Here is a 13,554-nt window from a genome sequence, read left to right on the forward strand (position 1 = left end):
AACATTTCATAAAAGGAAAAACAGTAACTTTTGAACTGAAGCATAACAAGGCTAGAACAAAACCATGGTTGAAACACAGCATAGTAGAACATTTCTTTATAGATCAGTAACTATTACAAACATGAATTAAATCAGGAGAAGCAGCATCTCTGTGGCCTCGTGTTGGCATAGTGTGAATGCTGGTTAGAAAATGAATAACTGTTGGTCAGATTTTAAATTAGAAAGACTCTTAAAATATAACAACACAGCTCTCAGGACATCAGGAGGAGGAAACAGCTAGCTTGTCTCTCAGAGTTGCATTGTGAGCACTCATGGATTACTACCTCTAGAAAAGGTTTTCCCACACTCTGCACACCAGTATGGTTTCTCTCCCGTGTGAATGGGGTGATGTGTTTTGAGTTGATCTGATCTAGTGAACGAACCCCACACTCTTCACACCACTATAACATTCTGAAAATAAATAAAATACTGAGAAAAAAATTCAGAATTCAGTAATAAAAAGAAAAGAAAATCTGAAATAAATAAAACACTGAGAAAAAGTCATTTCTGATTTTAAAAGTCAGAATTTTGAAAAATGTCAACATTCTGAAAAAAAAGTCAAAATCCTAAGAAAAAAAATTATATTTTCTCTGCAGCTCTAACCCTAAATATAACCCTCATTCACACCCCTCCCCACTTCCTGCAGACCCTCCCCTCCTCCAAATGATTGGAGCATGCATTTAAAAATGTAAATGTAATGTAATTGTTCTGCAACGACTCCTCTTAGGCGCCGTTTACACGAGGAGAAAACTGCTTGTATCTGCATAGTTTCGCGTGCGTATAGCCCTATTATTTATACGAGGCCGATAGAAACGGACCCCACAAACGATAACGGGTCCCAAGGTGTATAAATTTGCAAACGAAACGCTCTGGGGGGTCAAACGAGTCCGTGTAATCACCTCGATACGAATATTTCCTGAAAAAATAGCGATAGCCCCACCTCTCCCCACCTCTCCTGCTCACTGCTGTAGCAACTATCAAAAATAGCTGTGTTAATTAAACGCACAAGGGGTTCTTGAATTAAATAATATTATAAAAGGCAAACCAGAATTGTTAACGCCCAATATAGATAGATAGATAGATCGTACTTTATTGATCCCAAATTGGGAAATTGTTTTTGTTACAGCAGCATAAAAGGCATTTTACAATAAAACCAAACTACAAAATATAAAAGAATAGAAATAAAATAAAATAAAATATAAAATATAAAATATACATGTCGAAATAGAAAATATACATGCAGATATTATATATATATACAAATATATATATATATATTCAAAATATATGGAATATGGAGTATTAAATATGAAACAGATATGAAACAGATTATGTGTGAGTAAAATGTACAACGTGGTTTTATTTCTAGAAGAAACTACGGAGCAGAGAGTTCTCTTCCAGCCAGAGGTGATTTGTTGTACAGAGTTATTGCAGTGGGCAGGAATGTTTTCCTGTATCTGTCCTTGTGACAGGGGAGCTGCAGCAGTCTGTAGGAGAAGGAGCTGCAGCAGTCTGTAGGAGAAGGAGCTGCAGCAGTCTGTTGGAGAAGGAGCTGCAGCATTCTGTAGGAGAAGGAGCTGCAGCATTCTGTTGGAGAAGGAGCTCCGTTGACTGTCCAGCTGCAGGTGGAGAGGATGGGTGGGGTTATCCATGATGGACAACAGCCTGTTCAGTGTCCTCCTCTCCACCACAGCTTCAAAGGGTTCCAGCTTGATGCCGATGACTGACCCAGCTTTCCTGATCAGTTTATTGATCCTGCTGGTGTCACCGGCTCTGATGCTGCCCCCCCAGCAGACCGCAGCAAAGAAGAGTGCACTAGCCACAACAGACTGATAGAAGATCTCCAGCATCTTGCTGCATACGTTGAAGGATCTCAGCTTCCTCAGAAAATAGAGTCTGCTCATCCCCTTCTTGTACACAGCGTCAGTGTTGATCCTCCAGTTCAGCCCATTGTCTAAGTGCACTCCCAGGTACTTGTAGACCTCCACAACTGCCACATCCTCTCCCAGAATGCACAGGGGCAGAGGAGGAGATGTCCTCTTCCTCCTGAAATCAATGACCATCTCTCTGGTCTTGGCCACATTCAAAAGCAGATGATTTCTTCCAGTCCACTCAACAAAATCACCCACCAGCGCTCTGTACTCCTCCTCCCGTCCATCCCTTATACACCCTACCACTGCAGAGTCATCCGAAAACTTCTGGAGGTGGCAGGACTCTGAGTTGTATTGAAAGTCAGAGGTGTATAAGGTGAACAGGAAAGGAGACAGCACAGTCCCCTGTGGGGCTCCAATACTACCAACCACCACATCAGACAGCACACTGCCCAGCCGGACGTACTGTGGTCTGTCCGTGAGGTAGTTGGTAATCCAGGAGATGGTGGACGAGTTTACCCTCATAGCCTGCAGCTTGTCACTCAGTAGCCGAGGCTGGATCGTGTTGAATGCACTGGAGAAATCAAAAAAGGTGATTCTCACAGTGCAACCCGATCCATTCAGGTATGAGTGAGCACGCTGCAGCAGGTAAATAATGGCATCGTCCACCCCCAGGTGAGGCTGGTAGGCAAATTGCAGAGGGTCAAGGAATGCGGTCTGAGATGGGCCAAGACCAGTCTCTCAAGCACCTTCATCACATGAGATGTGAGTGCTACAGGGCGATAGTCATTGAGCCCAGAAGGAGTCGTCTTTTTAGGGACCGGAACAACACAGGACGTCTTCCACAGCACCGGGATGGTCTCCAGGTGCAGGCTCAGGTTGAAGAGATATTGGAGAACAGGAGCCAGCTGGCGTGCACAGGTCCTCAGGACCCCGGGGCTGATACCATCAGGGCCAGCAGCCTTGCCTTGGTGGAGTTTTTCCATCTGACTCTGGACCTGTCCTGTGCTCACAGTGAAGCGGGGGGGGGGGGCTTGATGGCAGGGGGGATAGAGGGGGGGGGGGGTCTGAGGCAAGATGAGCAGAGGGGGGGGGGGGGGGGGTCAGTGGCAATGTGAGCAGAGGGGGGGTGCAGAAGCCAGGCTGGGTGGTGGAGGAGAGGTGTGAAGTGTAGGTGGTGAGCAGAGGGGGGATGTTGACGCCAGGCTGAGAGGAGGAGGTGAGGTGAGAAGAGGAAGTGGAGGAGACAGCAGCGGGCGGAGAGCTAAACCTATTGAAGAAGGTGTTCAGCTCGTTGGCCCTCTCCAGGGTGCCCACAGTCAGTCTGTCTCTCCCTTTGAAGCCAGTGATAGCCTTCATCCCAGCCCAGACATCCCTGCTATTGTTCTGCTGGAGCTTATGGCGCGTTTCCACTACACGGCCTCGCTCGGCCTCGCTCGGCCCCGCTCGGTATGGCTGGGCCGCGATTGGCCTCGTTAGGACCAGCTCACTTTATGGCGCGTTTCCATTACAGTTTAGGAACTGGGGTAGTATCTATAGTAACGCAGTGTAGGCGGAGCGACGCTGCTTAAAACTGCCGTGACGTCATCTTCAATGCGACACAACAATGGAGGATGTGAAGATGTGAAAGCGATCGTTTGCTTGTTTCTTGCTGTGTGGTTTATTATCACAAGAAATAGACAAGAGTTGTTTCGAAAGAGGCGACGTATAGAAGAAGCTGACGCGAGAGTTCGGGCAGTCCTCCTACGCCGCAGAGACTACAGGACGACTCGAATCACTACTAACTACAATGCTACTTGGTAAGCTAACGTTCGCTAACTAGCAATGTGTTTAGGCTCACGCTCCCTATACGACCAAAGTATTTCAAGTATTTAATTAATTGTAGCTACCACTTTTACGTATTAAAATATGCATGCTTTTGTTTGTGTATTTCAGAAGTTACCGACCGAGCTACCGAGTGGTGGAATGTGATTGTTCCATCTTTCACACACTCAGTGGGTGGAGAACTTCAGGATGTCTGAGGAAAACCTACGTCTACCAGGGGTAGCAGTGGCACACGGTGCAGAGGAGGGCAGGGACATACGAGAGGGTCTGATGCGCTACCTGAATACCTAGAATGTATAATGTAATACCTAAATATTCATTGTATTGTATTGAACATAAATACATCTTTTCTTTTTCACATACATGTTTGTCAAATTATTTAAACCAAAAAAATGTTATCAGAATTGACTATTTAGTAAATATTTGAATTTCAAGCACCAGTACTGCCCCATAATAATAATAATCTAATAAATTAAGCAAATATCAAAGCAAACTATAAACATAAATACAAAAGTGTAAAACACAGCAGAACTATATTCATAAATGCAAGTGTAAAAAATGGTTAACATGGATGGAGGCTAAAGTATCCACAGCATAACATAATATGATTATGATGGTTTGTCTGAAAGACACAGCCTCAAGGTTCAAGGTTTTTTATTTTGTCATACGAACATAGCTAGTGTAGTTATGACAATGAACATCTTAGGTCACAGGCTCCTCCAACAGTGCAACACAATAACCCAGATCAACAGAAATATAGTGCAAGTAAATATTAAGCGCTGTGCACCGCTCTCTTTGTATAGGTGTTTTATTTTGTTCTCTTCTCTTTGAAATATATAAGCAATGTGTTTGAGTCTAGCACAACGAGGGTATTACAATTGAGTAATTTTTACTACATGTATTTATCATGTATTCTTAATACCATTACAAAATATGTAATGTTATGTTTTAGAGGAGGACCTCAAGCTAGCAAACTCAATTTCAAACAGTATGCAGAGTTGTCCTGCTAAAGAGTTAAAATGTATTATTTAACCAAGTATTTATTCTCTTATTTGCAACAGATGATAAAGGTTTCACTGTGATAAGTATTCTCTTAAATCCATAAACCCCTGTACAGTGCTTTGTGGACGATGATGGTGTTTATGATATTTCTGACTGCAGAGGGACGCCTAGATGATGCCATCTTTCTGTGTGATCGCTGGTGGGTGCAATTATTTATCAACAAGCAATAAGATATGACATGGCATTGATTCTGCTGGGCCAGTTGCCGTTCCTGCAGGGCCAGATCCTCTCCTCCTCGGTTTGTGCTGTTGATGCAGAGGACGTTGTTCGGAACTGTTCCTCCTCGCTAGTCCCAATGTAATCATCTAGAACAGAAACATGACTTGTAAATTCCACAAACTACTGCAGCACAATACTATAAATAGCAACAACAACTATAGAAAAGACAAACTGAACGTAAACAATGGCACATATGGTGTTAGCAAACAATAGCTCTCGCTAATGCTATCTGCCTAGCTAGCCTTCGGGGCTCCATAAAAGCATGGGTTGTCGAACATAAATGTAAGGATAAAATAGACTTATTTGTTAGAAGTGAGCTTTAGAACAGATAGGGACACAAAGCAGGGACACAAAGCTTTCAAGCAAATAACAGAGCGTTAGCAAAAACGTACCATGCAGACTCCAGTAACGCCAGTGTCTGTGTAGAGACCTCCTGAAAGACTTTGATATTGCGAGTTGTCCCGTCGAGCACCCGCTGGACCTTATCATCTGCAATATAATGGACGTCGTCACTTCCTCGACCGACCATGGTGTGCTTTTCTTTGCCATTGTTGTAGCTCCTCTGTTAACAAAAATGCTGTTTGTAAAAATGGATTATCTCGCGCGCAGATTGTGACGATTCTCTCCGACCAATCAGCAGCCGAGAGCGTTGACGTCACAAACTCAGCCCGGTTGTCTTTGGCCCTAGCCCCACGATTTTATGAGGCCAGAAAAACTGTGAATTAGGACCCGCCGGCCGGTACTAGGCCAAGTGGAAACGCAACCACAAACGGGCCGCTGACGTCACAGCCCTCTTAAACCGGGCTGTGCGCTGTAGTGGAAACGCGCCATTAGTCTCCAGCTTCTTCCTGTAGGAATCTCTGCCCCTCCTCAAATTGTCTCTCAGCTCATGCTGGATACTCTTCAGCATTGATTTGTCCCCAGACTTAAAAGCTTCCTTTTTCTTATTTAAAAGAGTTTTCAGGTCACTAGTAATCCAGGGTTTATTGTTGGGGAAACAGTTGACAGTTTTAGCCGTTAATATTGTTTGTTCACAGAAGTTGATGTATTCTGTGATGCAGTCAGTCATGTTATTGATGTCCTCTCCATGTGGCACACAAAGCACGTCCCAGTCAGTGGTCTCGAAGCAGTCCTGTAGAGCCTCATTAGCCCCTGGAGTCCATTTCCTCACAGTCCTGGTGGATACAGGCTGCCTCTGCACCAGGGGGACATATTTAGGAGCCAAAAAGACGAGGTTGTGGTCAGATCTGCCCAGGGGGGGGAGGGCAGTGGCACAATATGCATTCTTGGTATTAGCATATAGAAGATCCAGAGTATTATTTCCCCTGGTGGGGCATTTCACATACTGAGTGAATGTAGGCAGAGATTTGTCCAGTTTTGCACGGTTAAAATCCCCAGTTATTGTGATGAATGCATTTGGGTGAAGAGTTTGGAGTTTGGCCACAGAGGAGTGAATGACGTCACCAGCCACCTCCGCGTCCGCGTTCGGTGGAATATAGACAGCAACTACGATGACAGAATAAAGTTCTCTAGGTAGATAAAATGGACGTAATCCCACAGCTAGCAGTTCAATGTCCGGGCTACAGAAACGCTCCTTCACAGTAACATGTCCAGGATTACACCATCGTTCATTCACATACAGTGCAATCCCTCCTCCTTTCTTTTTACCGCTCAGAATAACGTCCCTGTCCGCCCGAACACTCGTGAAGCCGGGGAGAGCCGTGTTATTATCCGGGATGAGCGAGTGCAACCAAGTCTCGGTAAAACACATGATGCTACACTCACGGTATTCCCACTGCGTCTTCGGCAGCACGCGGAGCTCGTCCATCTTATTCCCCAAAGACCTCACGTTCCCCATTATGATGGCCGGTACACAGGGTTTGTACCTCATCTTCTTCTTCATCCTCAGCTTGGCCCCAGCTCTGCAGCCACGCTTGAGCCTCCGAAGCTCCTCCGGGATGTCATGCCTGGCTCCGGGCAGCAGCACGGGTCGGCACAGCGCAATCAGCTGCTCACGCGAGTAAACAATGCCATCACTCCTCAGAGCATGGCTCTCCGACACAAAAAGTGAAAAAAGTAGCAGAAGAATGACCAGAAAACGTTCGAAGTAAAACGTGGCCATAGTTCACTGCAAGACGAACTAAATATACAAAGAAAAAAGTACAACTAAGAGAATAAAAGTAAACAAAAAGACAAAGATCAATAAAACACTAGGCAGCAACAGGCAGCCACCAGCACAGCGCCTAATAGCATGATATATATATATATATATATATATATATATAATATACTCCTTAAACAAAATAAACAGAGTCAGATTTCATGCATTGATCCATTATATTGACAAAGGAGGATCTCACCCGGTGTTTGTAGAGAATATCTCTCTTTCTGAGCGCGTCCTCTCCACAGAGACGTGCTTCTTGGTCGGTCGATGCAATATCCACAGATTCGGTTTCTTTCAGTTAACTTCCCCGTAGCATTTATCCATATGCTGAGGAAATGACTATATCCCGCTGAATACCAGCAATCGCCACACACACTTCCTCCTGTCAGTAGCTACTGCTAGTGCTACTGCTACTGACCATGCTACAGATATTAGTGCAAAAATCTACAGCTCCTCTACCACAACCATCAGCAACAAGTGGACATGGAGAATTACATGAACTACATGTTGCTAAATACACCGCGGGGCATAAACAGAAGGGTAGCCATGGCAACATTGCTGCGGGGCTGCTGCGGAGTCTTCTTCGCTGCTTTTGGTGTATTTTGGCGGAAGTTACAGCGCCACTTACAGTCCCGGCATATGTACTACAGCGTTTCCAGCGGTCTCGTTTGAACAGACACGTTAAATGAAACGAATGCATGTGAACGGAAGACTTTTTTGAATACGCATACTGTGCATAAACGCAAACGGTCCCGTGTGCACAACGCCTTAGACTTGATGTGAAACCTTAAGGAACAACAGGAGGAAGGTGTGAACCCCTCCCCCCCTCACCTACCTCTATGGTTGTGTCCCCCCTTTATGTCCTATCCTCTCCTGAGACGACCCCCCCCCCCACCCCAGACTAATCTTGCAGGTACTTTAGCTTGAAATTTGCCAAACAATTTTTAGGGCTACATGCAGGAATGAAAAACCCCAACAGTATGAAAAACATTCAGTAATGAGCAATAGAAACAGAGAATATGAATGTAAAATAAAAAATGCTCACTGAAAACGAACATGAAGATGAAACGAGATGAGATTCCGATTGAACACCAATGTCCTCTTTTACTCTTTCTGGCAGCAGTTCAAATAAAGACCATTCATAAAAACCCTAATGCAAAGTGATTGTAAGTAATTATAAAACATTAAACAGTTTCTAATGATGAGTCAGAGTCTCTTTGTGTCGACAAGTTTAATGAGAAACTAGAAAAAAAGTTTTAAGTTTACAGCTCAGATTATTACAGCAGCAAGAATCACATTTCCTGAGAACACAGAAAACTAACGGCCGTCACAATGAAGTCAAATAATGAACATGAGATCATATTATATCAGAGTTTCACTAGAACAATGTTTGTCCAAACAAAACAAGAACGTCACAAATGTACTTTATCACTTATCATACCTAACGTGTCTTAGTGTTTTATCACTTGAAGTAAATACAAAAAAAAAGTACCAAAAAAACAACTCAAACCTTTTTAATTGAACCAAAACATGGGGAAAAAACGATCCAGTGAACGTTACATACAGAACATTTTGAAAAGGCTGCTTTATCTAAATTAAAAAACGTTTGTAATAACCAGAACACTCACATATAGAGCTAAGTGTGTGAGGACAGCAGGGTTTTGGGAGGTCTGAATGTAGTCCATAAAACATGTTTATTAGAACGTAAAGTCACTGTTGGTCAGCTTTACATTTGGACAAAAGCAGGTGGAATGCTAGCTCGACTCAGAAAAGGATCAGATGGAGGCAGAGTGAGTGCGCTGGTGGACTTTAAGACTACTACCATGAAAAAAGGTTTTCCCACCCTCTTCACACCAGTATGGTTTTTCTCCCGTGTGAATACGACGATGGATTGTGAGGTTACCTGATGTAGTGAACGTTTTCCCACACTGGTCACAGCTGTGTGGTTTCTCTCCAGTGTGAATACGATGATGGATTGTGAGGTTACCTGATGTAGTGAACGTTTTCCCACACTGGTCACAGCTGTGTGGTTTCTCTCCAGTGTGAATACGACGATGGATTGTGAGGTTACCTGATGTAGTGAAAGTTTTCCCACACTCTTCACACCAGTATGGTTTCTCTCCAGTGTGAATACGACGATGGATTGTGAGGTTACCTGATGTAGTGAACGTTTTCCCACACTGGTCACAGCTGTGTGGTTTCTCTCCAGTGTGAATACGACGATGGATTGTGAGGTTACCTGATGTAGTGAACGTTTTCCCACACTGGTCACAGCTGTGTGGTTTCTCTCCCGTGTGGATGCGCTGGTGGACTTTAAGGCTAGTACCTCTAGAAAAGGTTTTCCCACACTGTTCACAGCTGTGTGGTTTCTCTCCAGTGTGAATACGATAATGGGTCTGAAGTTCACTTGATCCAGTGAAATCTTTCCCACATTGGTCACAGCTGAAAAGTTTGGGTTCCTTTCTTCTTCTCCGTTTCTAAAAAAGACAGACAGATAAAGAGTTAGTGAGAGGCCGTGATGCAGATATATCTAACTAAAATAAGAGTCTGTCAAATAAACCCCACAATGTTCAAGTTTGTTTTCTCATTAAAGGGACCTATCATGCAAAATGCACTTTTGTACGTCTTTTATACATGAATATGTGTCCCCGGTGTTCCAGGGAACTCACCAAGTGTCAGACAACACAACCCTCTCTCTTTTCCTCCATACCCAAATCTCTACAAACGAGGCTTCAACGGATCTGATACAGACTGATACAGATTTGAACATTTTTCTGACGTCAGGACGGAGGAGCTCCGCCTATATGGCCAACTCGGCACCTATCAGGGGAATGAGAGGTTGCCGTGGCATGGTAACAGCATGGTAACATGATGCTCGTAACTCGGGCCCCTCCTTTGCAGGGGGGCGTGGTCAGCTGCAGCGCATGCAAAGACAGGGCTGGAGGAGAGCAAAATAGAGCGAAATGAGGCATGGCTAAAATGCATGATCTGTTTGGTATTTTGAAAAAGAAAACGTATAAATATACCTTATATACAGGGGTGCACATAACTTTCTCAGCGAGGTACTCAGATGAGTACCTGGAGTCAGTGTTTGGTACTCCAACTTCTGGCTCCCCTCAAAGTTCCCATGAAGCCCTCTGCATCGCGAATGTCAACGGGGGGGGTGGTAGTGGAGTACAGAGCTTTGTGACCACAGAGCGTGTGAACGTTGTGATCAGCTGTTTTAGCGCAGTGCTGCTGTACAGGCCGACGTTAACAGCAGCCCTGTCTGTGCACACGGAGACCGACTCTGTCGTCCGGTGAACTAACCGCCTTCTGGAAAAGCTTCACAAGTACGTCGGTACTGCGCTTTGTGACGGTACGCATTTCAGATTGTTGCCGCGTACCTGCACAATGTGCCCCAGTGTAAGGGATAACAGTGTTAGGAATATATTGTGATGAAGTGAACACTGACCTGAGTTGTGGGGGTCTCTTTGTTCTCCTCCATGCTGCTCTTAGTGCTCCTTCTCCTGCTGGATCTCTGAAATAAGTATTAACCTGTTAAGCCCATAGCCTGTTTTTCAGGTCTCAGGCTCGAAAATGACATTCCCAGAACAAATGACTACAACTTAACTTCTAAAAGGGTTATATGAATAATTTATTTTATCAAAGCAAGGTTACATCTGTGAGTTGGATGTAGAAGTGTCAGAATGAATATAGATGTTTTTTATTTTAAAGAAAATTCAGATTTTACATAGTAAAAAACTGTAAATTATAGTGTCCGTCCAAATATTATTTTTTACTTATAGTGAAAACTACCCTTGGATGATGGGTTAGTAGACTAAAAGCTTTAGGAATCCAAAGTACAACATATAATAAGTACCCTGTATCAAGATTGATGCAAAACAAGTGACATTTGACCTTTTTAAGAGAGGTTTAGCCAAAACCACTCCACCTCTGAGGTGATTTGGGTGAAAATGTTTTTTTTTTCCATATCTCTGGCCCCCCTTGGTCGATTTTGATGGTTGACACCTCTTTCTGACCGTTAGAGCCAATAGAATCGAAGGGGGAGTCCCCCACACACACACGTTGTGAAGAGAAAAGGTGGGGGCTTCGCGCATGTAATTTTCAATCAGAGTGGACCTATCTCTCGCTCTGACATCTGGAAACGGAAAAGCAGTTTTAATGCTTATGGATTATCAGAAATCATTTCAAAGGGACACAGACACATTAGATTAACCTATGGATTAACTGCAGCATCGTTTTTATCGTTTTAATGCCATTGAAGACCACTTTGGAGAGACTACAGAGCCAAGGTAAAAATGTTAGCATTTTTAGCTACCTAGCGTCCCCTGTTTTGGTTCAAGGTTCTTTATTGTCAAACTAACATAGCTACAGAGTAATTATGTTGTTGAAAATCTTATGTCATAGGCTTCTCCAACAATGCAACATAATAATACAGATAGTAAAAGTAATACAAAAAGAAAAATAGTTCTAAAATAAAGTGAGTATGTGGAATAGTGCAGTACGAGTCTATATACAAGTTATTGGAATGATATATATTAGATAGTAGATATATATTACTGAGTAGCAGATGAATGTTTTGAAATTGTTTCAGCAGTTCAATTTTTTAACAGTCTCACTGCCCGCGGGAAGAAACTGTCTCCGAATCTTCTTGTCTTTGCCAGGATGCTGCGGTAACGTCTGCCAGACGGCAACAGAAAGAACAGTTTGTGGCTGGGGTGATGGGGGTCTTTGATAATCCGTAGGGATTTCTTCCTGAGCCGCTGGGAGTAAAGGTCCTCCATGGATGGCAGCTCCGTCCTGGTGATGTGCTGTGCAGTTTTCACCACCCTCTGTAAAGCCTTACGATCGAGGTCGGTGCAGCTGCCGTACCAGGCCGTCATGCTGCCAGTGAGGATGCTCTCTATGGAGCACCTGTAGAAGGTCAGGATGCTCTCTATGGAGCACCTGTAGAAGTTGCAGAGTATCGTGGAATCCATATTGAACCTCCTCAACCTGCGGAGGAAGAAGAGCCGCTGTCGAGCTTTCTTAGTGATGGTGGTGGTGTGAAGAGACCATGTCAGGTCCTCAGTGATGTGGACCCCAAGGAACCTGAAGCTTTTGACTCTCTCCACCGTAGTCCCATTGATGGCGATGGGGGCGTGTCCCTCTCCCTGCTGCTTCCTGTAATCCACAATCAGCTCCTTTGTTTTGCTGATGTTGAGATGGAGGTTGTTCTCCTGGCACCAAGATGTCAGGTTTTCGACCTCCTCTCTGTATGCCGTCTCGTCATCGTCTGTGATCTGGCCGATGACGGTCGTGTCGTCAGCAAACTTCACGATGGTGATGGAGCTGTGTGTGGCCACGCAGTCGTGGGTGAACAGGGAGTAGAGGAGAGGGCTGAGCACGCAGCCTTGAGGGGCACCGGTGTTAAGAATCAGGGTGGAGGATGTGATGTTTCCCACCCGCACTGCCTGGGGTCTGCCCGTCAGGAAGTTCAGGATCCAGTCACAGAGGGTCTGGAGGGCACAATGGTATTGAATGCTGAACTGTAGTCAATGAACAGCATTCTCACATATGTGTTCCTGTTCTTCGGGTCCAGGTGTGAGAGGGCAGTGTGGAGGGTGAGGGCTATGGCGTCGTCTGTGGACCTGTTTGCTCTGTAGGCAAACTGCAGGGGGTCCAGAGAGTCAGGGAGGGAGGAGGTGATGAATGATTTGACTAACCGCTCAAAGCACTTCATTATGATGGAGGTGAGTGCTACTGGGCGGTAGTCCAGTCGTTGGGGCAGGTGATTATTGTTTTTTTCGGGACAGGAACGATAGTGGAGTGTTTAAGACATGTGGGGACTACAGACTGCAAGTCCGTTTTTGCTTATAACGTCGCAAATACGTATAATTCAGTGGTAATGTTGGTGTCACCTCACGATGTGAATCGATGTGGTGAAAAGATAAATAATAAGGTTTTGTGAGTGATTTTCGGTGCAGTAAGGTGTTAGCATTTTTCGCTCGTTGCTAATTCAGAGGCTCAGTGTTAGCATTGTGGGTTTTCTTTTGAAAAAATAATAAAAATGATCAGTTAGATGAGTTTCTTCCCGTTACATGGATATAAAATATTCATAGTTTTATTAAATGAACATTCCCTCAGACACTGTTTCCTACAGTCTCCTCCATGCTGCTCTCAGTGCTCCTTCTCCTGCTGGGTCTCTGAAATAAGTATTAACACTACAGTCAACACAAAACCAATCTACAGCTAAGAAGTAGCTTAACGGCAGAGGTGGGAAGTACATTTACTCAAGTACTGTACATAAGTACAACTATAGAGGTACTTGTACTTTACTTGAGTATTTACATTGTATGCTACTTCTACTACACTACAGTTCAGAGGTACATG

At 44.3% G+C, this 13,554-nt stretch overlaps 1 protein-coding gene across 1 annotated transcript; it reads right to left on the reverse strand.

Annotated features, from left to right (window-relative positions):
• Positions 1-8,954: 8,954 nt before the first annotated feature.
• LOC117486835 (zinc finger protein 239-like) lies at positions 8,955-10,666 on the reverse strand. The gene is made up of 2 exons (XM_034135406.1): positions 10,634-10,666; positions 8,955-9,656 (listed from the first exon to the last, which is right to left on the reverse strand). Exons 1-2 carry the CDS (start codon positions 10,664-10,666, stop codon positions 8,955-8,957), a joined length of 735 nt encoding a protein of 244 aa, XP_033991297.1.
• Positions 10,667-13,554: the final 2,888 nt, after the last annotated feature.

This window comes from Trematomus bernacchii, unplaced genomic scaffold (genome assembly GCF_902827165.1).
Source record: "Trematomus bernacchii unplaced genomic scaffold, fTreBer1.1, whole genome shotgun sequence".
Lineage (NCBI taxonomy): Eukaryota > Metazoa > Chordata > Actinopteri > Perciformes > Nototheniidae > Trematomus > Trematomus bernacchii.